Below are 24,484 nucleotides of genomic sequence, written 5' to 3'. Positions count from 1 at the left end.
GATTTCAGCTCAACCCACAGAATTTAGGAGTTACTAGCTTTGGTGTTGTTTAGTCACTAAATCAAATCAGTCTTTTTGCGACCCCTATGGGCTGTAGCCCATTGGGCTCCTCTGTCCATGGGATTTCCCAGACAAGAATACTGGAGTGGGTTGCCATTTCCTCCCGCAGGGAATTTTTCCTGACCCAAGGATCGAACCTGGGTCTCCTGGTTGAAAGGTGGAGTCTTTCCTACTGAGCCATGTGGGAAGCCCCAGGTGGAAGGAGAGAGTGAAACCCCTATTAAGGGAGGCATGCAAGCACAAGCAGGATTTACACAGGTGCTATGAAGAGGCTTGAGCGTCACGGGGATTTTGACCTCTGAGGGCCCTCCTGGTCTCTGGATTCAAGTAAGCTTGGGGAATCAAGGCCTCTTCTGGCTTTCCCTCAAATTTTACAAACAGTGGCTTCCCAGGTGGCTCAGTGGTAAGGAATCCCCCTGCAAGGCAGGAGACGCGGGTTTTGCAGATTTGATCCCTGGGTTGGGAAGATCCCCTGGAGAAGGAAATGGCAACCCACTCCAGCATTCTTGCCTGGGAAATCCCGTGGACAGAGGAGCCTGGCAGGCTGGAGTCCACGGGGTCACAAAGAGTGAGACATGACTGAGCTACTAAACAATCACCACTTCTGGGGAGGGGCTCCTTGGAGTGCCCCCAGAGTCCAGGATGTGGTGGACAAGGACCGGCTCTGAGCAGGCCTGACATCATTGGGGTCCGTGGCCACCCTCTAAAGATGCACACGTAGGAGCCCCCCCACAAACCTGGCACCCGTTTTGTGCCAGGCCTGACCCTGGAGAGGGAGAGAGAGGCGGCAGCTCTGGGCTGGTCAGTCGGTTGTAATAACGAGTCTGGCGTAATGAAGGCCCTGTTTAGCAGTAGGAGGAAGGGACTGAAGTGTCTAGAGAGACAGGGAGTGATTGAGGGGGCCTGGAGAAAGCTTCCGGGACTTGGGAGTTGTGTGCGATTTGAGCGTGGGTTCTGACTGCATCTGAGACCCCAAACGTAAACTCCCCTGCGGTACCCCCACAGAGAGCAGGCCCTAGAGGCAGTGTGACACGAGGCCTGGAATCTAGGCGACATCAGTACCTCCAGGAGTCCCTGTATCCCTCCTTTTCTGGGAGGCTTCCAGAGCCATGGGGAACCCCAGAAGAGGGGGGGAGGGCAGCCATGGCTGGAGGAGGACCTTTGAAAAGCAGATTCATGGTGATGGGAGTGCTGGGCCGTGCCCAGGGAAAAGGAAGTAGACAGAGCCCCTCACCCCACCTCTCCCAGGTAGCCTCATCACCAGACTTTGGAGGAGGAGGAGAGCCACTGCAAGACTGGGAAATCAGACGGGGCAGAGCCACTGGGGGCCACCGTGAGAGGTCTGCCTATGTGGGTACCTCCAGGGTCCAAGGACTGGGGTCTCCTGGGGCCTTGGGAGCACTCTGGGTTTTGAGGTCTTAAACTTTTCTGGCAGGACTTAAACTTCCATGAGAAGCTGGAAGAGTCAGGCTGGGTTTCAGGGCTGGTTCTTTGCCAGACATGGGGAGGAGGTATTTTCAAGGAGTCCCTTAGGCCTCCTGGCCAGCTCCTGGGACTGGAGATGGACTAGCACTCAGGGTAACTCCTACACAAGCATGAAGGTGAGACACATCCCTGAAACATTAGAGAGGGTTGTTTCGGGGGATAAAAGCTCTGGTAGAGGCCTTGGGCCTGAACCTGGCTCTGCCAACACCTGCTCTGTAGCCTGGGGCCAGTGTCTTCCATTCAGGGTCTCTGTTTCCTCATCTAGAAATCGCTATCATTCCTGTTGATCGTGTGTCTGTCGCTGGCCAGGCCGTGGCCTGAACCCTGTACCCTGCATCAATTCATGTTGTCTCCTCAGCCACCCTGCAAAGTAGGGATGATTATTGTCTCCATTTTACAGATGTGGCAACTGAGGCCAGAGAGCTGCCCTGATTTACCCATGATCACTCAGGGCTGGCAGATTGAGGGTTCTCACCCAGATCTCTCTCACTGTCTTGTTGAGTGACAAGGGGCTGGGCAAAGAGTTGTTGTTCAGTCACTCTGTCGTGTCCAACTCTTTGCAACCCCATGGACTGCACCACACCAGGCTTCCCTGTCCTTCACTCTCTCCCAGAGCTTGCTCAAACTCATGCCCATCGAGTCGGTGATGCCACCCAACCATCTCATCCTCTGTCACCCCCTCTCCTCTTGCCCTCCATCTTTCCCAGCATCAAGGTGTTTGCCAGTGAGTCAGCTGTTTGGATCACGTGGCCAAAGTATTGTAGCTTCAGCTTCACCATCAGTCCTTCCAACGAATATTCAGGGTTGATTTCCTTTAGCAGTGACTGGCTGGATCTCCTTGCTTTCCAAAGGACTCTGAAGAGTCTTCTCCAGCACCACAGTTCCAAAGAATCAATTCTTTGGCTCTCAGCCTCAAACAAAGGGGTTCTTAACCTGCTAGGTTGTGAGTCCAATGAAAAGTGGTTAAAGACTCTATGGATGGAAAGAGAAGCTTCCTGGGAGTAGAAGGAAATTCCCTAGAGAAGCTGGCACTAGGGATTGTGGGCATAGGGACCCAGACATGGGGTCGAAGGTGACTGGCGAAGAAGAGCCGGTGTTCCGAGTGGGAATGCCAGGCTGCACACCCCCACCTCGCCTCCTTACGTTCACTTCAGGGCCGGACCTCAGCAGCAGGCCCGTGGCTCAGCACAGCTTCCGTGAGGCTGGGGTCCCCTGGGCCCGCGTCCCTGGGGAGGCTGCATTCGCATCTGTCTCTGTGCAGATGGCTGGTGAGCGCAGCTCGCGGCCCCCACCCCCACCCGCACCCCCTTCTGTCTCCGGGACCGGCTGCGCAGGGGAGCGTTATTTTTAGAAGCGGCACCATCTGTTCAAGGTGCCGGGCAGATTCTGTTTGTCTCCACAGTGGCCGGGACAGCCATGCCGTGTCAGGGGGAGGGCTGCAGAGCCGGCCTGCCGGCCTGCCGGGTGCGGGAGCCAAAGAGATGCTGCGGGCCCACGAGGCGTGGGATTCTGGGGTCTGGGGTCTGGAGCCTCCAGGGCTGAGACTCTGGGGCCAGGGCAGTCAGCGTGGAGGACAGGCTAGGTGTGGGGGTGCCCTGTGCTCCCAGCACCCCACCTGGTCCCTGGGCCTGAGCCTGGATCTACCTCCTGACAGATTCTGAGTGCTCTGCCCTGACCTTACCCCTGCCCTCCAGCTTTGGGTAGAGAACAGAGACACGTGGGGGTGGAGGACAGTATGAGGGCCAGACCGCAAAGACCCCTGGTGGGATGTAACACGGGGCCTGGCAGAAGACGCGGACCTGACCAGTGTAGTCCACACGGGCGGAGGCATCTCCCTGCTGGACCCAAGATGCCCCAGTGTGTCCCACTGCCTTTGCCACCACCACCTTCCAGGCTTCTGAGTCATCTCAGGAGGGACTTAGGCAGGGCTTTGATGGCAGATTGCTTGGGTTCAGATCCAATGGTGATGTGACTGTGGACAACTTCCTTAACCTGGCAAAGCCTCCATTTGCCCGTCTGTGAAATGGGATACTGGAGCATCTGCTTCCCAAGTCTTAGGTGCCCATTTGCCCACTTGCTGGCTGTAACGCTTGCCCCCGCAACCCCCAGCTGCATTCAGCATCTGCTTGTGCGACCACTCGGCCGGCCAGCTTCCGCTTTCCAAATGCAGACTGCCCCCCAGATCTGTTGCCTTTCCACAGTCCGGTTGTTTCCTCAGCCATGGAACCAGCACTGGTGGAAAACAGTCCTGTGCTGGGGGCTGGGGAAGCTCTGTCCTCAGGGAGTTTAATCTAGTGGGGCAGACAAGCTGGCAGAAACCACCCCAAGACTGAGGGTGGAGGGTGTGAAGTCGAGGAATGAGCCACACGTGATGGGCTGAAAGAGGGAAGGCGGTTCAAATGTATAACAGAGGAATTAGAGACTGCCTGACACGCGGGAGCCGCAGACAACGTGGATTCGATCCCTGGGTTGGGAAGATCTCCCAGAGAAGGAAATGGCAACCCACTCTGTATTCTTGCCTGGGAAATCCCATGGACAAAGGAGCCTGGCGGGCTACAGTCAGTGGGGTTGCAGAGAGTCGGACACGACTTAGCAACTGAACCACAACAGAAATACATCACAGCGAAGTTAGCATTAAGGCCAGACCTTAGAGAGGAAGGGATGTTTTTGTTATTGTCCTTTTTTAAAAATTACTTTTTGTGGTAGACCATTTTTTAAGTCTTTATTGAATTTGTTACACTGTTGCTTCTGTTTTATGTTTTGGGTGTTCTGGCCACAAGGGATGTGGGATCTTAACTCCCTGACCAGGGATCAAACCCACACCCCCTGCACTGGAAGGTGAAGTCTTAACCACCAGACTGTCAGGGAAGTCCCTGCAAGGAAGGTTTTTGAATAGTGGCAAAGTGGGTGTATCCTGGAGAGAGGAAACAGTGTATACAGAGGGTGGGGAGGCGGGGAGGAGGAGCATGTGTTTGTTGTTTAGGAAACACAAGGAGTTCACTCACACCAGAGCCCAGGAAAGTTGGCTCTGAGCCAGTGAAGCAGGCTCTTGGATGCAGCGGTCATGAATATGTTTTGTTTTTAAAAAAAAAAAACGAAACAAAAAAACAGTCACCAAGGAGCTAGTGATATTTTTAATCCAAAGCATGACATGCTCAAATCTGAGAGGTTTTAGAGTCAGACAGGTCCCAACTCTACTCCTGGCTCAGCCGCTTATTAACTGTGTGACCTGGACATGATGTTATTCCACCTCTTTGAGTCTTGGTTTCCTCATCTGTAAAATAGGCATAAGAATGCCTACTTCATGGGGTTATTGTGGAATCAGATGTTTTCAGAGCCACTCAGTAAGGAGGAGTCCCTGTCAGCATCACACTGGGGACAGTGAAGGGGTTGAGGAGCCAGTCGAGAGGTTGTGAATGAGGAACCTGAGCAGGGTCAGGAGCCCAGGGCAGTGAGAAAGACGATGAAGCCTGAGCTCTTACCCCACCACCCCCTGGGCTTGGACACCTGATTGAGTACAAAGAGGGAACAGAGTCAAGAGCGACCCCAATGGTCCAGCTCCTGACTCGATGGACATGAGTTTAGGCCAACTTTGGGAGCTGGTGATGGACAGGGAAGCCTGGTGTGCTGCAGTCCACAGGGTCACAAATAGTCAGACACAACTGAGCAACTGAACAGACTGAACTGAATGGTCCAACCCTGGGGGGATGCTTTAGATGCCATAATTGACGCAGAGGTCACAGAAGGACGGGGACGTTTGGGAGAGTCTGAGAGCCTGGACGACCTTCAGAGGTGACATTTGGTAGTCATGGGGAGTTTGGTTCTAGAGTGTAGGAGAAAGGGCAGGGTGGAAATGTCAGTTTGGGAACCACGCACGTTAGGATGCGAGTTGATGTCAGGTGGGTGGCTTTGCCGGGGAGAGGGTCAAGGGCAGGACTGTGGGAGAAGCCCAGAGTTGGCTCAGAACAGAGAAGCGGTGCAGACCCCTGGGAAGAATTGTTCAGAGATGCCACCGGAGAGTGGGAAGAAGGGACGGGGTCATCAGGTGTGGGCAAGAGTGTAAAGACAGAAGGACCCTGGAGTGGCTGGTGGGAGTCATTCCCAGAAGATCCTACGGCCTAACCCAGCAGGAAGTGGCATTTGAGAAAGCAGGAGCTGGAGGTGATTTTGAGCCATAGACTGGGTGACAAGAGCAAGACAGGAGTCTAGAACCCAGAACCAGTGGAATGTTGGCTACAAGAGGAAGAAAGCCCCAAAGAAGGACTGCAATGGAATCCCCACGAACTCTAGGGCAGTGGTTCTGCATGTTTAAAAATTCCCAGCCCCAGTACCAGAGGTTGACTCATTTCTGCAGGCCTGGGCCTGGAAATCTATGTTTCAGCCAGTCCCCAGGTGATGCCTGGGAAACCACATTTTGAGCATCCCTGCTTTGGGGTCCTGAGCTTCACTCAGAGAAGCATTTATCAAGAGAGGAAGGAGAGGAAACGTTAGCCTGGGAGGCTGCTCCTGCTCTCGGCTCCTCCTCTGACTTCCAGGCCTTCTGATTCACTGCCTTTAGGTCTGAGGCCAAGACAGCATCCAGACAGAGATCACTGGCTATCCACCAAAGAGTCACTGAGAGAGGTGAACTGGGATGGAGCACGAAAGACAGTGAGTGCACAGTCCCCAACCAGGGATAGTTCTTCTTGAGCCCAGAAGACTCACTTCAGTAGTGAGACATAGAATCTGAAAAACACCGCCCAGCACATACAAATACCACCTCCGTGCCCGCATCAGTCTGACTCCCCTCCTTCTCTGAATCTGGGAATCCTGCTTTCTGCCTTTTCCCCTTTGCTATATAGTTCTATTTCTTGGCCTCTGTATGCTCAGGCCACATAGAATGGCTTTTCCTGGAGCCTTAGCTTCCTGCTTCTCTGAGTTGGACCCCAAAGAACTTAGTGATTCAAAAGTAGTCTCCCAACTTAAACTCATTCTTTGGCACTTCTGTGGATGAATTTTCCTTCCCCATTCCCTGGAGGAAAGAATTTTATAAACTCAGACACACTGAGATGCAGCCACTTAAATACAGTCCCAGAAGGAACCAGAGGGAAAGGATAAAGCAGAACACACCAAAAAAATGGATCATTAATGGTGGGACTTCTGGCATTGGTGACAGATGGCACTGATGGGCCAAAGTGAGTCTTCTCTAGTCCTGCAGTTGGCCCCAAACGACCTTCTGCTTAGTCTCATTTTCTTGGCTCAAGCCTGCTCACAGGGACACCCCATTGCCTGACAAGCTGGCTTTGAGCAACGGCACCAAATACCTGGGGTCAGCTACCCATGCCTGATCACAGAACTCATGAAAAATGCCCTGTGCCCTCCCTACTCCACCCACACCCAGCCCCTCAGACGTCCCAAGCCTGTGCTCCATCGGTCAGCACTGCTATGCTGGACAGCTCTAGGGGGCACTTATAACCCTTTGCCCTATGTCAGCACCACAGAACATGGACAGCTCCTTGACACGCGGTCCCCATACCCACCCCGGATCCCAAATCAGTACTGTGGCCTTGGGGACAGCTCCCAGTGGAGACAGTCCCCAGTGCGTTTCTTTGTCCTCCCCAGGGGGGCTGTCGGTCAGCACCACCCACAAGGACAGCACTCACGCCCTGCAGGTCAGCCTGCAAGGGGAAGAGAAGGGGCCCTGTGGTTATCAGGTTCCCTGACCTTAGCTACCCAATCCCTCCCTAGCACCCACCTCCATCCATCCATCAGCACGTCACCCCTGGAGACGGTTCCCTGAGCCCCAAGGAGCCAGTGACCTGTTGTTTATGGTCAGAGCACTGACATGGCAGAACCCCGTGTATCATTACAGAGATCAGAAAAAAGGGCAGGAGCCTGCTCTGGTGGAAAGAAGGATGTAACTGGGCCCGTAAGAGTTTCTGCGTGCGTGTGTTTGAGAGCTAACGGCCACCCGCCCCCAAACCAAAGACCTCATGCCGTCCCTGTAGTCCTCCTGTTTTCTCCTCTGTAAAATAAGAGTGTGGCAGCCCCTGTGTCATTGGGTTGTCTTGAAGGATTAAATGATATAACAAATGTGGGGTGCATAGAATGGTACTATACACGCATGATCCAAGTGTTCCCCTTATTGTGTTTATTTGTTCTTGTCCTTTTAGCCCTCTGCTTGTAACCTGTGAGGACAAAGCTGAGGGTAGGAGAGAAGGAGGCAGATGAAGACTGAGGGGGATGGTGTCACTCTAGCTAGTTAAGATCTGGAGGCTGGGGACAGCCAGGGAAGTCAGTACATCTGTAGGGAGAGTTGGGCAGGGTGAGAGATGAGACTGGGGAAGTGGCCAAGACATTTGACTGAAAGCAGAGGACGCGGTGGGCTTCGCAGGTGGCCCTAGTGGTAAAGAACTCTCCTGCCAGTGCAGGAGACATAAGAGACTCGGGTTTGACCCCTGGGTCAGAAGATCCCCTGGAGGAGGGCACAGCAACCCACTCCAGTATTCTTGCCTGGAGAATCCTATGGACAGAGGAGCCTGACAGGCTACAGTCCATGGGGTCGTAAAGAGTTGGACATGACTGAGCGACTTAGTATGCACACACACACGCAGAGGACGCTGAACAGAGCAGCTGATCCGTCTTAGGCAGAGCCTTCAAACTGCATGTCCCCTCTCTTGGAGGTAAGATGAAGTCTCTCCTGACATTTTTCTGCCTCAGCTAAGCTTTCTTGCCTCTATCTGCTGGTGATTTTACTGTTTGCCCTTCATCAGAAAACCCTCCTAAGTTTTTTTTAAACTTTACTGTTTTTCTTTCATCAGAAAACCCTCAAAGTTTTTCTTTTTTCTTTTTTTAAAGGAAAGGTGTGTAACAGGGAGCACATAAAGTGTGCAAATCTTGGCAGGCAGGCACTTCCATGCAGAGGCCAGAGGGGATGGGCCAGTGGGTGTCAAAGGCACCAGGTGAGTTCTTGTCAGCTTGTGATTCCTAGGTTCTAGGACCTCTCTCCTTCCTCCAGCCTCCAGACAAGCAGGACTTGGCTTGCCGCCAGGATGATGTTCCTGCTGGACGCGGCAGGGCAGCAAGGAGGTTCAGGAAGTGTGTGTGTCCTGAGCAGCAAGTGTCAGGTGATGGGAGAATCCTTGAGGATGGTGCTAACGTGGCTCTCCAAGACTGAGTATCTGTCCAATCCCCCCTCACTTTATAGGGAAGGGAACTGCCTTCTTCCACAGGGAAGAAGACAGTGGTCTGAGGCTATTCTGTGAGTTGGTGAAAGGCAGTGGGACACAGAGGCTTTGGACACAAGCAGGCACCCATCTGTAAGGCACTGGCCGTCTGTAACCCTCTGGGCCCAGCTTTCTCTCTTGTAAGGTGGGAACAGTGATACCACACAGCCCATGCAAGCGCGTGCTAAGCAATCCATGTTAATAGCGGAGGCGAAGCCGAGACTGGAACTCCGCAGATGCAGTTCCCAGGCAAGTGTCATTTGGATTGAAAGTGAAAGTCGCTCAGTCGTGTCTGACTCTTTGTGACCCCCATGGACTATACAGTCCATGGAATTCTCCAAGCCAGAATACTGGAGTGAGTAGCCTTTCCCTTCTCTAGGGGATCTTCCCAACCCAAGGATCCAACCCAGGTCTCCCGCATTGCAGGTGGATTCTTTACCAGCTGAGCCACCAGGGAAGCCCAGGAATACTGGAGTGGGTAGTCTATCCCTTCTCCAGCGGGTCTTCCCGACCCAGGAATCAAACCAGGGTCTCCTGCATTGCAGGCGGATTCTTTACCAACTGAGCTATCAGGGAAGCCATTTGGATTACATTGCCCCAAAACCTGAAGCAAGAGCAGTGCAGGAATCACCCAACTTGGTCAGCAGACCCTGACCCTGGGGTTTTGGGGGGCTCTGTAGCAGAGTAAACAGACTCTCAACAGCTAGAAAGGAGGTCTGTGCACTTCCCTTGCTCTCTCCAGAATCCCAGCGCCTGAGGCAGGGCCTGAGATGCAGCTTTTTACTGAATAGGTAGATGGATGGATGGATGGATGAGTGACTGAATGAGCGGGTACGTGAGGCACCTGGAGGACCAGAAATGTGGGGGTTTCCCTACTGTCTATCACTGGAAACTCCTGTGGAGAACAAGGGGCCATGGGGAGAGTTGACCCCGGTGGTCAGGGGATCCACTCTCCCTCAATTCAGGCAGGAGGCTGGGAAGCTGTGTGAGAAACCCCAAGTCCCTAACAACCCACCCCCGTCCCTGCTTCTGCCATCTGTGCCTTTGAGGCTGATGCGTGGCTGCTTCTGTGGGTTGTTTTTTTTTTTTCAGATTTTCCTTTTCTGGTTAACAGGATAGGAGTTTTCTAAAAATAGCACTAAACTCGCTTCTGAGGTATTCATTTTCAGTTCCCTTCCTCTTTCCCCGTTCTCTCTCCCTGACTGTGAGAATTCAAAGCCGAGGCTGTCACTGTGAGCTTTGATGCGCGCATGCACACACGTGAAGGACGTTCCCTCTCTCAGAGGGGGGCGGCTGAGGCAGTAACTACACTCCCTCCCCTGGCTGTCCCGTGAGGCTGTCCCTCCATCCCCAGCTGCCAGCCGAGTTCCCCGTCTCACCCCTGTCAGCACCCAGCAGGAGGGCCCCCTTGGCTAGAGAGGGGTGTGGGGAGGGGCTACAGAAAGGCCGGAATTTGCATCCAGGAGAGGAAAGAAAATGTCCTGCCTGGGGGAATCAGTCAAGACCAGAGCAGAGGGGAGACTAGCCCAGCAAGCTGTGCCTACAAGCGGGGACCCTCCCCAGCCTTCCAAGTGGTGCTGGGGGCCTTGCGGGGATGGACGCCATCGGCCTGAGGCCTGTGTCAAGGACAGCAGCGTGGGGACAGTCTGGGTGAGCAAATAGAGGAGGAGAGTGAGTTAAATTAGCATCGTCAGAAGAGTCACTGTTTAACGAGTCTCCTTCTCCCTGGGCCAAGTTCCATCTCAGCTGAGTCCTCACCCGGCCCTAAGAGGGAGGCTGGGGGGCTGGCTCTGTTCCGGGAAGTTGAGACGGATGTGCAGGGAGGGGTGAGGAGCCTTGCCCCCCACCTCACCCCAAATCTCAGAACCCCCACCTGTCAGCGTCAGGCCTCGTCATCGGGGATCTCCAGATGGGGTCTGTGTCCCTACATCTCTCACTTATTGGTGCCGAGGAAGACTTAAACTAAAGAGTGACTTTATAAATACATACTAAGGTGGCATTTAAATTCAGCACATCTGAAAACAGAAGGATTCGGCATCTGAAAGTTATTTTTAGCGCCTAATTCATCTGCAGTGTCCCAGCTACCATCCTTTAGGGTTTGAAAGCTGTTGGTTTAGGTTTGGGGGTGTTTAAAAAAAAAAAAAAAAGCTTCCTTTGAAAGATGGATTTCTTTTTTGTTAAATTAACTCCGGAAAAACAACAACAACAACAACAACAAAGCATTGCTCCTTCCTCTCTGTCAGTCTCTCCTGGCAAAGACTTTTTATTAAGGTGCCCCTAACCTACTGTTGAGTCACTGAAGTATAACAGTACAGAGTCACTTAAATGCTAATAAGATGAAACTGAAATGCACAAACCCAATATTGTCAGAACGTTCTCCTGGAGTCCAAAGGGGCTGTTGTATCAGAGCCAGAAGGGACCCCAGCCTCTTCACTGCTCCAGGCTCTTCACTTTCCACGTGGGAACCTGAGGCCCCGGCAGGAAAGAGGCTTGGTCAAGGTCACCCAGCGGGAGCTTGGGAAGCAGGGAGGAGCTTGTCAATGTGCTGTGGCCCCAGTTGGCTGTGTGACCCCTAGGGTGTCGCTTAACCTCTCTGGGCCCAGGACTGGCTCTCTGCCCTGCCCAGGCCCATGGCTTAGCTCAGGTTGCTAGATAACAAAATACCATAGACTGGGCAGCTTAGACAGGAGAAATTTTTTTTCTCATAGTGCTGGAGGCTGGGAAGTCCAAGATCAAGTTACCGGCAGATTCAGTTCCTGGTGAGAACCCACTTCCTGACTTACAGATGGCCGTCTCCTCACTGTCCTCACACTGTCAAGAAAGATCGTCTCTCTCATGTCTCTTTTGATAAGAAGACTAGTCCCATTCATGAGGGCTCCACCCTCATGACCTAATTACCTCTCAAATGCCCCACCTCCAACGCCATCACACTGGGGATTGGGACCTTCACCACATGAACTTGGGGCAGGGAGACACATTCAGTCCATAGCAGGCTGTGTGCCCATTCGTTAGAACAGGGGTGACTGTCATTGCGCAGCTGAGAGCTGGCTGCAAATGAACCTCGTTGCAACCTTGAGGGAGGGGCAGTTGCTAATACAGGACGGGTAGGTAGGAGGGAGGTGGGAGGAGGCACAGAAGCCAGCTTACTGCAGAGTGTCTGCTCCAGGGGCCAGGGGCTGCAGAGAGACCCATACACCGGATCTCAGTGGGTTCTTAGAGCAGCCAGTAGGACAGGTGGGCCAGCCTCACTAGGCAGATGAGCCCCAGAGAGGTTAGGTGACTTCTCCAAAGTCACGCAGCCCATTTTCCTGTAGGGGAAGAATATTCCCTACTCATATTGAAAGAAAAATCTTCCCTGATACCCCGGGCTCGATCACATCTTCCTGCTCTAGAAATCCACAGCATCTGGGACTGACTCCCTGTTCTGGCAAACCCATCATGTTATAACAGGTCTTTTGATTGTCTCTCTTGCCCCTTGTCAGCTCCTGGAGGGCAGGACCCATGTCTGGATTATCCACTGCCTGGCATAAAGTAGGTGCCCACAGCACAATTAATGAATGGATGATTGGATGGATGGATGGATGGACGGATGGGAGGGTGAATGCATAAATGGTTGAAGATCATTGTTCATCTTCACACAACAGCCATTAAAATCACCAGTCGCCCATTAACTGATGCCTACTGTTGTCATCACAGATGTAATTACTGCTAACGGTTCTCATAGCTTGTGGTGTCAGAGATGTAATTATCGGTGCCTGTAAGCCACGCCGCAGGTAGCAAGAGGACAGATAGAAAACAGCACCTCGGGGTTAGAGAGTCCCTTGTGGTTTGCTAAGCACTTTCGTTCACATATGGCACTTCATTTAAGCATCGCAGAGCCCCGTGAGGGAGATACTACCAGGGAAGGCAGCAACGCCTCCTAATTAAGGATATATCTCTGGATCCAGACTGCCTGGGTTCAAATCCCAGCTCTGCCACTCACTTACTCTGTGACCTTGGACGAGTGACTTCACCTCTCTGGGTTTCAGTTTCCGTGCGTGTTCTAGGGAATAATGAGACTTTCTCAAAAAGTGCTTGTGTGGATTGGTGATAGTCACAAGAATTAGTGCTTACCATGTGCTTGTCTTGATTCTAAATATTCTGCATGAAATAATGCATTTAAGCCTCATAATACCTACGAGGTAGATACTATTACTCTCCCTGCTTTTATTTAAGATAATGAAACTGAAGTCAATTTGCCTCCCATTCTGCTGAGAGGTGGCAGAACTTGAACCCAGGGGCTGTGTCTCCCAGAGCCTCCACGGCATCTCTGCACACAGCCCTGCTTGGTCCTTGCTTCGCCTGCTCCTCCCAGAGATGTACCATTGGGGTCCAAACTCATGGGTTCTGGGGGTGGTGTGTGCTTGGGTGGCTGATGACCCCGACTGTTCCTGCAGGACTGTGGGTGGGAGCCCCGAGCACACACTTTTAGGTGCCTTGTGCCTCTGCCTAAGGCATCAGCTCCATTGTAAGTTCTACGCCACGCGATACGAGTTGGCCCCGGTGTGAAAGCCAGGCTTCCTACTGCATCCTTGAGCAAAGGGCCCTCCTCTGAGGTATGACAGGCTTCTCCTGTGGCTCCAGCACCCCCTGCCCCAGGCTGGGAAGCCCTGCACCACGAGTGGACACGCACTGGATTTGAACATGGTTCATAATTAGTTTCCAGTAAACTGAGCGGTCACAGGGGGCCAGGGCAGACTGACTTCTTTTATAGATGAAGAAACCGGGCCTCACGAAAGTGAAGGGGCTCGCCCAGGACCCCACAGCCAGGACCTGAGAGAGCTCGGATTTGACCCGGATTGCTGTGATTTAGAATCCTGTGTTGTTCCCCCTCCATTGGCCCTGGTCTTCAGCGAGAAAGGAGGGAGCGCCCCCTAGTGAGAGGGGAAAGAGCAGCGGGCTGGGCGTCGGGAGATCCAGGCCATCCGTGGGCTCTGTGACAACTGCTTTTCCCTTGCTGAGCTTCAGGTCCCTCCCTGGGAAAATGAGAGGAACCCTGAAATTACTCTCCAGCTCTAAAATCCTGTGCAACAGGAAAGGATTGTGAAGGAAAGAGAAGGAGCAGGGGAGGGGACACCCGGGTGGGGTTGGGGCCGGGGTGGGGGCTCAGACCCATCTGCCTGCCCGCACCCCTCTTCCCCCTCATTGTCCTGGACCTCGGATGGCCAGTTGTCCATGCCTGCTGGGCGGGGCCAGTCCCCGTGCCAGGCCCGGCCGAGCTCAGCAGAGGCCCTTTGTCACCCAACGCTTGCCGGGGCCTTGGCCACCGGTGTTGGGTGTCTGGGTGGATTGGGTTCTCTCCTGGCAGGCTCACAGATGCCACTCTCCTGCAAGGGTGGCCGGGCGGGCAGGGAGAAGCCGCCGGTGCGCCCTGAGGGAACGCAGCTGCCGCTGTCCATGGTGCTGGACCGCGGGGCCCCCAGGTGAGGGTTCCGTGGAGCCCAGCGCGTACTGACAGCCACGGTGACATGACGTTGAACGTACATGAGCTGGACCCTCTGGCCAGGACACAAGGGCCTTGATCAGAGTGCTTGCGGGCTGCCGGTGGAGGCAGGGGGCTTTCTTCCACCCCCATGCCTAGGGGGAGAACAGTGCCTATCAGCAGACGCAGGAGACCTGGACACGGGAAGCATCTGTGATGGAGGGGAGGAGCCTGGGAGCTGTGAACTTTGGGGGAGGGGGATGTGCCCCAATTGTGTGGGCATGGCATGTGTGTAAACAGGGTTGTGCGCACAGGTGTGTCTGAGGGGAGGAGGTGGGGCTGTGAAGATGACGCCTGTAAATGTGACTACGTGTGACAGTGTTCATGGTCGGGAGGGGTGTCCACCGGGGCGTGTGCGAAGGGGAGCCCTGTGTTGGGGGGTGTGTGTGGCTTTGGTTAGGCCAGGCCCTAAAGTAGGCGATTGGGTGTTGCACCCTGAGCTGTGTGTCCACCAGGGTTCGTGTCGTGAGGCCAGTGTGTGCCCAGTGGGCTGTTGGGGGTTAGAGTGTGTTATGAGGATGTGTCAGGCTGTACCTGGGGGAGGGATAGCGTGGAGCTCCTGGTGGGCATCAGTACGGTTGGGTTTACGGCGTGTGCTGGTGCACGACGCGGCTTTATATGAACCTCAGCGTCTGGGTGTGTGTATGTGTAATGGGTGTTATTTGGGGTAGGGTGTGTGCATCTGTGTGTGGCGCCTGGGTACCTTTCTGAGCACCTGTCCCCTGAGGTCTCCGGCACCTGACCTTCATCACCACTCTGCTTGTCCCTGCAGGAGCCCCCAACCCTGACCATGTAGATGCCGGCTCCCGAAAGCAGCATGGGCCCCGCTGAATGGAGACTCCTGGGTCTGCAGCCCTGAGCCCCTCCGGCCCCTGGACCTTGCCCCACACCTGGGGACACCCCTCGGAGCCCACCGCCTCTGTCACCAGCCCACCTCGGCCACCCCCTGGAGCCGGCCGCCTGGAGCCACAGCAGTCCAGTGAGGCTGTGCTGGGGACAGCCACGCAGAGCCATCAGCCTCCTGTCCAGCGCTGACCCTCGGGCCCGCCCCGAGCGGGGCCTGCAGCAGACATGGGTGACATGACCAACAGCGACTTTTACTCCAAAAACCAAAGAAACGAGTCGAGCCATGGGGGCGAGTTCGGGTGCACGATGGAGGAGCTGCGCTCCCTCATGGAACTGCGGGGCACCGAGGCCGTGGTCAAGATCAAGGAGACCTATGGGGACACTGACGCCATCTGCCGGCGCCTCAAAACCTCCCCTGTCGAAGGTAGGTGCAGGAGGCTCCCACCTGGGGTCTGGGTGCAGGGATCAGTGAGACCCTGGGCTCCCAACTCCAGACCCCAGGAGTCTCCACATCCAGGCTTCAGCATGGAACCAATGAGCCGACTCCAGCTCCCCAGCTCCCCACCGCTGGGCTTGGTCATGTCTGACTCTCACACGTCCAGACTCTGATTGGGGATCCCTCAGTCTGGGGCAGCCATGAAGCTACTAGGATGACAGACAGGCAGGAAGTTGGGCCATCATGGGAAAGGTGACGGATGCCCATGTGTGTCATACCTTGAAGATGGCGTGGGGCTTTCTTGTGTATGCATGTTAAGTCACTTTAGTCATGTGCAACTCTCTGCAACTCTATGGACGGTAGCCCGCCAGGCTTCTCTGTCTGTGGGATTTCTCAGGCATGAATACTGGAGCGGATTGCCTTTTCCTTCTCCAGGGGGTCTTCCCAACCCAGGGACTGAACCCGCATCTTTTATGTCTCCTGCACTGGCGAATGGGTTCTTTACCAGTAGCGCTACTAATGAGCAGGCCTGTGATCTCCAGAGAGGGGAGGTTTCAGCCTCCTGGGGGCTCCCCTGGAGGGGACCAAGGCCAGGTTGTCTGCTGCAGGGCAGAGAGGAAAGACAGCAGCCTTGCCTGGGCACCAGAGCTCAGAGTTTGGGTCCCCTCCCCACAGTCATCTTCCCTTCACCATGAGAGAGAAGCGTTCCCTACATACACCCCTCAGGTTCAGGTGTGAGGCACTCTGCCCTGGCACTGCAGCTTTGCACAAAGAGGCTGCCTCAGTTTCTTCCTCTGGAAAATGGGGCTAATGCTTATCTCACAGTGCCTAGTGGAAGCCCGAGCATGCATACAGTAGCAGCTCAATGTGTGGCAGGCATAATTATTCTAAAGAGAGTGGATGACAGTTTTCCTCCAAGGATAGGCCACAATCTGGGAGGTAGACAGTGTCTGAAATCTCACCCCCACTGACCAGCGACAAATTTGAGGCTGGAGATCCCTCCCACACCATCTCCCGACTCCAGCCCCCATGCCCTGGGCCCTGCTGGGCGCTAACCCTGAACACACTCCCTGCAGAGGCTGCCCATGGGCCTTGCCACTCAGCCGGGGCCAGGCAGTCCCTCACTGTACTGGCACCCACGTGCCCAGCGGTGCTGGGGGTCAGTGTCCCTCTTGGTCTGGGGCCCGCCTCTCTCAGGTCAGGAGGAGAAACTAAGATGAGTCCTACTTCCCAGGCTGGCTCCTGTCTCTGATATTTTGCCCCTGTTGCTGAGTCTAGGCAGAAGTTTAGAAACATCTTCTTCTTTGATATTGTTTGGTCTCGTTTTTGGCGGGGAGAGTGGAAATAGGGGAAGCATCCTTCCTTCGCTGTGTGACTGTAGCTCAGGGCTTGAGAGTGGGCTCGGCCTGGGGGCCTTCAGGCCCCAGCCTGCTGTGAACACCTACCCGTGGTAGAATAGTCTGTGCTGTCCTCCACCATCAGGTTGGCACAACTAGCCTGCTAGGAGACAGGGTTGTCTGAATGGTCTTTGCATTTTGAGTGGGACCAGGCGATTCTCTTGAGTCAGGAATTCTTAAGTGTCTCTGGACCCCCAGACTCTGTAGAAAATCTGATGGAAGCTATGTCCTCTCCCCTACCCAGAAAAACAGCCAACTGCGTGCAACAGTGTGGTCTACACGGCCAGCAGGTTCACAGAGCTCTTCAGAGCTGGGCCCTGGATCCTGGGTTAAGACACCCACCCTCCCCTCCCACCTGACAGGCTCTGGGACACTGAGTGGCTCACAGCCACACTCCAGGGCTGGGGGCAGCAGGTGCGTGCCTGACAGGAGCCCCATCCTGCTCCTCTCTGAACACCCAGCTCCCAGCTGACATAGAGGAGGGTGGATAACTGTCCCATGAAACCCTGAAATGTGGCTGCTGAGTCCCTGCTCCACAGAGAGCAGCTCTCAAGCAGCTGAGCAGCCACAAGAGCAAATCCCAGACCTAGTGCAGCCAAGGGCCCCAGGGATCAGAGAAGTGAGCTGGGAGGACTTCCTGGAGGAGGTGGTATTTGAACTTGGCCATGGAGGAAAGAAAAGGGAAAGCATGTGATATGGCACAGAGCAGCATTTCTTAGATGGAATTCCCCAGGCTGCTGGTGTGCTGCAAGAAGGGAGGCATTATGTGAAAAGAAAAATAAAGGAGACTTTGCTTTCTCATCTGTGAAACGGAAGTGATCATGACTATAGCTCTGCCACCTGTCATTTGTACGCCTTTGAGACTTTTATCTGACCTCACCGGACGTTGGTTTCCTAATATTTCATGAGCATCAAGAGAGATGTCTGATGGTTGAAAGCTCCCTGAGGAGAGGGAAAGTCCATAGCGGGGTTAACCAGAGTGCCTGCTGCGTTGCTGCCCTGAGGGATCTCCCAGGTTGCAGGTGGAGCTGGGAGAGGTTTGAGGAAGGACCGACAAGTGTAATGCTACCCTTGGACTTGGACTTGGATGACTGGGATTCAAATCCCAGCTGGGCGGTTGACAGCTGTGTGTTTCTAGGCAAGTTACTCAGCCTCCCTGTGCCTTAGTTTTCTCATCTGAAAAAAATGGGAAAATCCTAGTGACTACCTCAGGAGGAAATGGCAACCCACTCCAGTATTCTTGCCTGGAGAATCCCAAGGACGGAGGAGCCTGGTGGGCTACACTCCATGGGGTCGCAAAGAGTCGGACACGACTGAGCGACTTAACTAACTAACTAACCTCATAGGGCTGTGATGAGGACAAAGTGAAATAGCTTAACACAGCATCTACCAGGTGTGAGGACAGTGCTGTGTTAGAGTTCAGCCCCAGAGACTGAACACCTCCATTTCCCCATCAGTTACACAGATTCTGAACACCGGGTGAGGTCGGGCACACGAGTGAGGCCCAGCATGTGCGTCCTCCTCAGTCAGCGTCAGCTCTTGTTGTTTCCAGTAGGATTGTCACCGCTTTGGAAGAAGTAGCGATGATTTCCAGAAAGGCTGGAATCTGACTCTTCCGGCCGGGACACTGGCCCATGTCCCAGCTGGTGCTACACACGTTTTCCTAGGCTCTTCTTCAGCCTTATCACCCACCTTGCTGCATGCAGGTTGTGTCACCCATTTCACAGATGGGAAGCAAAAGGGCTCAAAGGCGCCACCACGGCTCACATCAGAGCAGACTTTGAACACAACTGTGTGAGGCACCACGCCCAGCCATGCCCTCAGCCCCAAGCCACACATGTGTGACCTGGGAACAGTCCTACAAAGGTGCCCTCTGTCTGCCAGGGGGAGCCGCCAGAGCACTTTCCACCTTCTCTCTCCCCTTCAGCCTTTGTCTGCCCTGTTCGGCCGTCTTCAGACTCAGGGTGATGCTTGGCCTCCCGCCCCAGCCCATGGCTCCAAAGCCCTGTGATCTGGGGCTGTCCCGGCTCCAGACGGAGGCCCAGGTGGGCCATTCCCAACACCCTCTGCCCTCATCTGCTGAGGTCAGCAGGGAGTGGCCTCTGAGACACACTCTGGGAAAGTGCCCCAGGCCTCCCATAAGTCCAGCTACTTTTAGGCAAAAAGACTGCTGAGGGTGATCGAGGGGGTTTGAAGCCATAGAGGTCAGCTCCCATCCAGGGCACCCCCAGCCGCCCACCCTGACCACGAGCTCGGCGCCCACGGCCTGGCAATACTGGATATGTCACTGGGCCACTGAGCACCACTGCTCTCCTCTCCCACCGTAGGTTCTTGTCCATCTGGCGGTGCCCTCCGTTGATGCCCTCCACTGTCCCCCTCCTTTCACACCCATCCAGCCTGGGGCAGTAGAGCCCCTGATGCCCAGGTCTGACTCCTGACTGGCTTACTCTCTGAGAGACACTGGGAGAGCTCAGTGAATCCTTTCTGAGCCTCAGTTGTCTTCTCTGTGAAATGGGCATAATAACACTACCTTCCTTATAGAAATGTGTGAGAATTAAATCAGATCACCTACCTGAAGGGTTTAGCCCTGTGTGTGGCAGCCCCGAGACACAAAAAGATGATCGCTGTCATTGTTATTATCACACCCAAATAGTCTCTTTTTTTAAAAAAAAAAAAAAAAGAAAGAAAAAAAAACCAACATGCTCTGGCCCCATCCCTGTGCAAGAATTAGGCAATTAAATGAGATGGTGCCCAACAGAGAGTCAGCGTGCTATCAGAGGAGGCTTCCCAGAGGAGGTGGCTTCGCATGATCCAGAAAGATGGATAGTGGGTGTTGGGGAGGCCTGTGAGCCCTGGGACACAGGAGCTGTTTTTCATTCTTCATTGTGTCCCCAGCACCTGCCGCAGCACTTGGAGGGTCAAAAATATTGGCAGAACGAAGGGAGAGAGAAAGAAGCAATGGAGACGTTCTGCGTCCCTCTCTGTGGGGTATTGGCAGAACGAAGGGAGAGAGAAAGAAGCAATGGAGACGTTCTGCGTCCCTCTCTGTGGGGTATGGAAGGCTGCAGACTGGGGACAGGACGTCACCGAGGGAACACTCGGCTTCAGTCCCCAGAGCCCCGAGGGGCAGCTCTGAGCCACTCAGCTCGCCCAGCACGCGTCCTTCACTCCGGACCCCGCACCACCGGCTGTCAGCTGGGGTGGGCAGAGAGGCCCCTCAGGGTGCTCCCCACGTTGCATATTTCATGGTGGGGCAGAAAGGGGACAGAGGAGACCGGGCAGCGGCAGGGGGCGGTGGGAACCGGATCCTGCGGGGTGCTGTGAAACGGAACCTCCAGTTAATTTTGTATGAATCCTGCAGCCCTGCCCGAGTTGGGGAGAGAGGGCAGATGGTGAGGGATGGGGCCCCATGTGGCCTGAACGCGGTGATGGACAAGACCCGCAGGGGCCCGCGTCGCCCACAGGGCCGCCGCCCACTGGGCATGGGGCAGAGCATGAAGGCGGGGTGGGGGCGGGGGGAGTCTCCTGTTTGCCACCATGACGCTCTGTCTCCCCAGAGACAGAGGGGCAGAGGAGGGGCCCGGCATGACACCCTGGGAGGTGTTCAGGCCTCACTGTTGTCGCTCAACAAGCTCGTGACTTCAGGCAAGATATTTAGACTCTCCGGACCTCAGTTTTCTCACTTGTAAAATGGGACTGTGCTACTTCCCTCTCCCACTGTTTGGAGACAGTGAGTTGAAACTGCTTTGAAGGTTTTCTACCAAAGAAATAATCATCTTTCAGTATTTACTGAGTGTTTCTATCTATTAGGATTCTATTTGGGGCTTTCCCAGTGGCTCAGCTGTGAAAGAATCCGCCTGCAATGCAGGAGATGCGGGAGACCCGGGTTCAATCCCTAGGTTGGGAAGATCCCCTGGAAGAGGGAACGGCAACCTACTCCAGTATTCTTGCCTGGAGAATCCCATGGACAGAGGATTCTGTTTGATATAAATGTGTCTCAAATTGGCTTATGCAAAAAAAGGAATTTTTTTCTGATTTGTGCAACTGAGAAGTCCAGGGATTGTCCTGGCCTCAGGCATGGGTGGATCCAGGGCCTCTGATGCTGAGAAGGGCTTTGTTCATCCCTCTCCTGTTGTCTTCTGCCTCCACTGTCCTCTGTGTTGGCTTCCTTCTCTGGCAGGCCCTCACCCCATGAGGGCTCCAGCAGTCAAAGTCACCTCTTTCTCAGGGCACCCCCACCCCTCCATGAAGTATCAGAACAGACTCCCCTGGGGGCCACCTGGAGCTGCTCTTGAACCAATCCCTGTGGCTGGAGGTGGGAATAGTCTGATTGGTCAGATCCAGTCACATGCTTACCCCAGAAAGGTGCAGTCCTACTGTGTGCAGGGGAGGTAGAGAGCAGCAGCAGGCATGCTCCATGCCTTGGAGGATGGGGAGAAAGGATAGACTCAAGGAGGCAGCTGAGGAATGAAGGCAGGATTTAAGAGCACCAATTAGGGAGTGATCATAGCCAAACCCCACACTGTTAATAATTACATCAGGGAAGCAGGCGGAAGCTGGGTCTATCCAGCTTGGGGGGCGGGGAGTCTCTGGCTAGTGTCCCAGAAGTGAAGGGGCTAACTCAGTGTCATGGTCAAGTCCCAGCTCCATTTTCATCCAGCTGTGGAGCACTGGGCCATTGTCTAACATCTCTGTGCCTCCGTTTCTTCATCTGTGACAGGAGATAATAACAGGGCCTCTTTCACGGGGTTCCTGGGAAGATCAGAACGTTGTTGTTGTTCAGTTGCTAAGTTGTGTCCGACTCTTTGCGACCTCATAGGCTGCAGCATGCCAGGCTTCCCTGTCCTTCACCAGCTCCCAGAATTTGCTCAAACTCATGTCCATTGAGTCAGTGATGCCATCCAACCATCTCATCCTCTGCCACCCCCTTCTCCTTTTACCTTCAGTCTTTCCCAGCATCAGGGTAAAGTGTGTCAAGTGCCGAGTGCCTGGCACATGGCAGGTGCGATCTCAGTGTCAGCCTGGGACTCTGGGTGACTTTAAGGGACAGGTTGTGTTTATGGGTGGAGAAGAGAGAGGCAGCTTTTCTGGGCAGGTAAGGGGCTTAAGCAACATGTGTGAGTCTGTGGGTTTCCAAAAATGAGCCCTGTATTTGACTTGCAGTGCTTCTATCCCCTCCCCTCACTCCCAGCACCATCAGGAAAAACAAATCCCATAGAAGCACAGTTTTCCATGGAAGTCTGATGAATCACATGCAGACGCCGTCCAGAATGCCACCCACACATCCTTCTGAATCATCAATGAGATAAACCAACGTGTTGATTGATACGTGGTGCTCCCTGTCTTCCCAGGCTGGGGCAGCAGAGTCAATGATGGACAGACCGTTGTACAGGCTCAGGGGAGGCCAGGAGAGTGCAGAACAGTAAAAGAAGGGGCCTGACCTGTCACTCGTGGGGGCTCCTGGCCAGGGTGGTGAATGGGGAGGTAGGGGTGTGAGGGGGCGGGTTTCCAGGAACTGCATGTTCCTTGACCTTGACCAGTACTGTTTGGCCTGGTCAGTGCTTTGAAATCAGGCCAAGAGAAGGGGCGTAGGCCCCGTCTCAGGTGGGCCTCTCACCAGGCAGGCCCACCATCCAAAAAGCCTGCGTCCCCAGGCCAGCCAGTGGCTGTAATTTACTGGGTGCAGACTTATCAGGGCCCAGTCCTTCTTATCTGGGCCTCCCAGCATCCCTGTGTGCAGGAAGCCACAGCGTACAGAGGAAGGCGGTCCTCATTTGTGCTCTGAAGCCACCTTTGGTTTACAGAATCAGTGTGTCCTAAACACTGAGCGCCTACTCTGTGCTCAGAAAAGAGAAGGAAGGGGAAGAGCTTCACCCGGGGGGCGCTTGAGCCAGGGCCACAGTTTTCCCGTCTGTAAATGGCATGATAAGCACACCCACCTTCCAGAACCAATGAATACAGGTATTATTCAAGATTGTCCAGTTCTTACCCCGCATCTGTCGTACTGAGTAGATATGGAAGCTAACACACAGTCGTGCATTGAAAAGATGTGTGTTGTGCACCTACTATGTGCAGGCTTGGGCCACATGGCTCCTCTGGGTGCTGTCTGCTGCTTGGGCAGTATCTGTATTATGTGCTTGAACGTGAGACAGGTGGGCGGGGCCGGGATGGGGCAGCCTTCCATGCCCTGTTGGTCCAAGGTCTGGGGTGGAGGAGCCCCTTCCTGACATCCTTCTGCTCCAAAGCTGCCCAAAGATTCCCTGGAAAGGGGGATGCAGAGCTGGGTTGTTAATCCCCCTGCCTTGAAGACGCTTCCAGTCTAGCTGTGATAGGACTGACAGCTAAGAGTTCAGTTCCAGCTGTGGTCCCAGGTATGGCCGTGGTCCCAGTTCCAACTGTAATCCGAGGTCCACCTGTCATACATGGTTCAGCTGTGGCCCCAGAGACTGTTTAACTCACAGATGGCCAGCCCATCTGCTGAGGCTTCATGACATTGTATTCGTTAATCCTCTCAAACCCATGTGAAGCAGGAACTATTTGTATCCCCAGCTTTCCAATGAGAAAATTGGGCCGCAGGGCCCTGCCGCTAGCAAGGGGCCCAGCCAGGACGGGTGCCCAGACACGCTGGCACGCGAATGTACCCAGGTAGCCCCCTTCATCTTCCGGCTGCTGTTGAGAAGAAAAACTCTATGGCGAGAGGGAGGGCACTTGGACAAAGGCGGGGGCCATCCCCGCCCGACTGGAGACGAGTGAAGAGAGGCGTCCTTTGAGCTGGGTCTCCTCCCAAGCAGGGCCGGGGGGAGTTGGGCATGCAGTGACCGGACGGGGAGCTTGTTCGCAGTGAGAGGAGCTGCTTGAGCAAAGGGCCAGGACGTGCCCAGGGAGAAGGGAGGGACTCATCGCGGCTGGGACTCAGCATGTATCCCAAGGGGAGAGGGCTCCAGTCCATGGGCCGTGGATTGACTGGGTTTTAGCCGGTGCGTTCATACAGTGCGTGCAGACTGTCGGCCTGCTGATTGTGGTTACGTTTGTCTATGCTGTGCTGTCCACATAAATGTGAAATGAACCATGAGCTCCCTGAGACAGGCCCGAGAGCAGCTCCTCTCCAGGGCCCTGGGAAGCCAAAAAGCTCACTAAAGGCAGGGGGACTGAGGTCTGGGTGAGGTGGTTCTCATACTCGTTTCCCTGGGGTTCCATGGAGGTGCCCCAGGGGACAGGTAGATGCTGAGTAGGTAGGGCTCTGGCCTTCCTGCCCCACTGCATACCAGAGCAGCTTCTTTTTTTTAATCTGTTTTGCATTGTGAAGCATCTAGTAAATTTTCTTTCTTTTTTTTTTTTTTTTAAAAAGGATTTTTTAAAAAGAAAAGAAAAAAATTTGGAAACCTCTAATATTACAGTTAGATGCTTAACTGTAGTATCTTAAAGCCTGGGTTGGAACTCTGGTTCTATAAATTCTCAGTTCCTTGGTTTTTACATCTGTTAAGTGGAGTGGGTAATCTCCAGTCCCCAGAATCCATACTGGTCTCTGGATTGA

General features: G+C 54.3%; 1 protein-coding gene across 1 annotated transcript in view; it reads left to right on the top strand.

Moving 5' to 3' along the window:
* ATP2B2 (ATPase plasma membrane Ca2+ transporting 2) overlaps positions 1-24,484 on the top strand; it is a 167,873-nt gene that overhangs the window by 38,888 nt on the left and 104,501 nt on the right. The window contains exon 2 of the mRNA XM_061128845.1: positions 15,044-15,541. Coding sequence (XP_060984828.1) covers positions 15,343-15,541 — 199 coding nt within the window. The 5' untranslated portion in view covers positions 15,044-15,342. The remainder of the gene's footprint in view (positions 1-15,043; positions 15,542-24,484) is intronic.

The sequence above is a fragment of the Dama dama genome, chromosome 24, assembly GCF_033118175.1.
Source record: "Dama dama isolate Ldn47 chromosome 24, ASM3311817v1, whole genome shotgun sequence".
Taxonomy (NCBI): domain Eukaryota; kingdom Metazoa; phylum Chordata; class Mammalia; order Artiodactyla; family Cervidae; genus Dama; species Dama dama.
The sequence above is the reverse complement of the archived record's forward strand: the minus strand, read 5'-3'. Positions and strand labels throughout refer to the sequence as shown.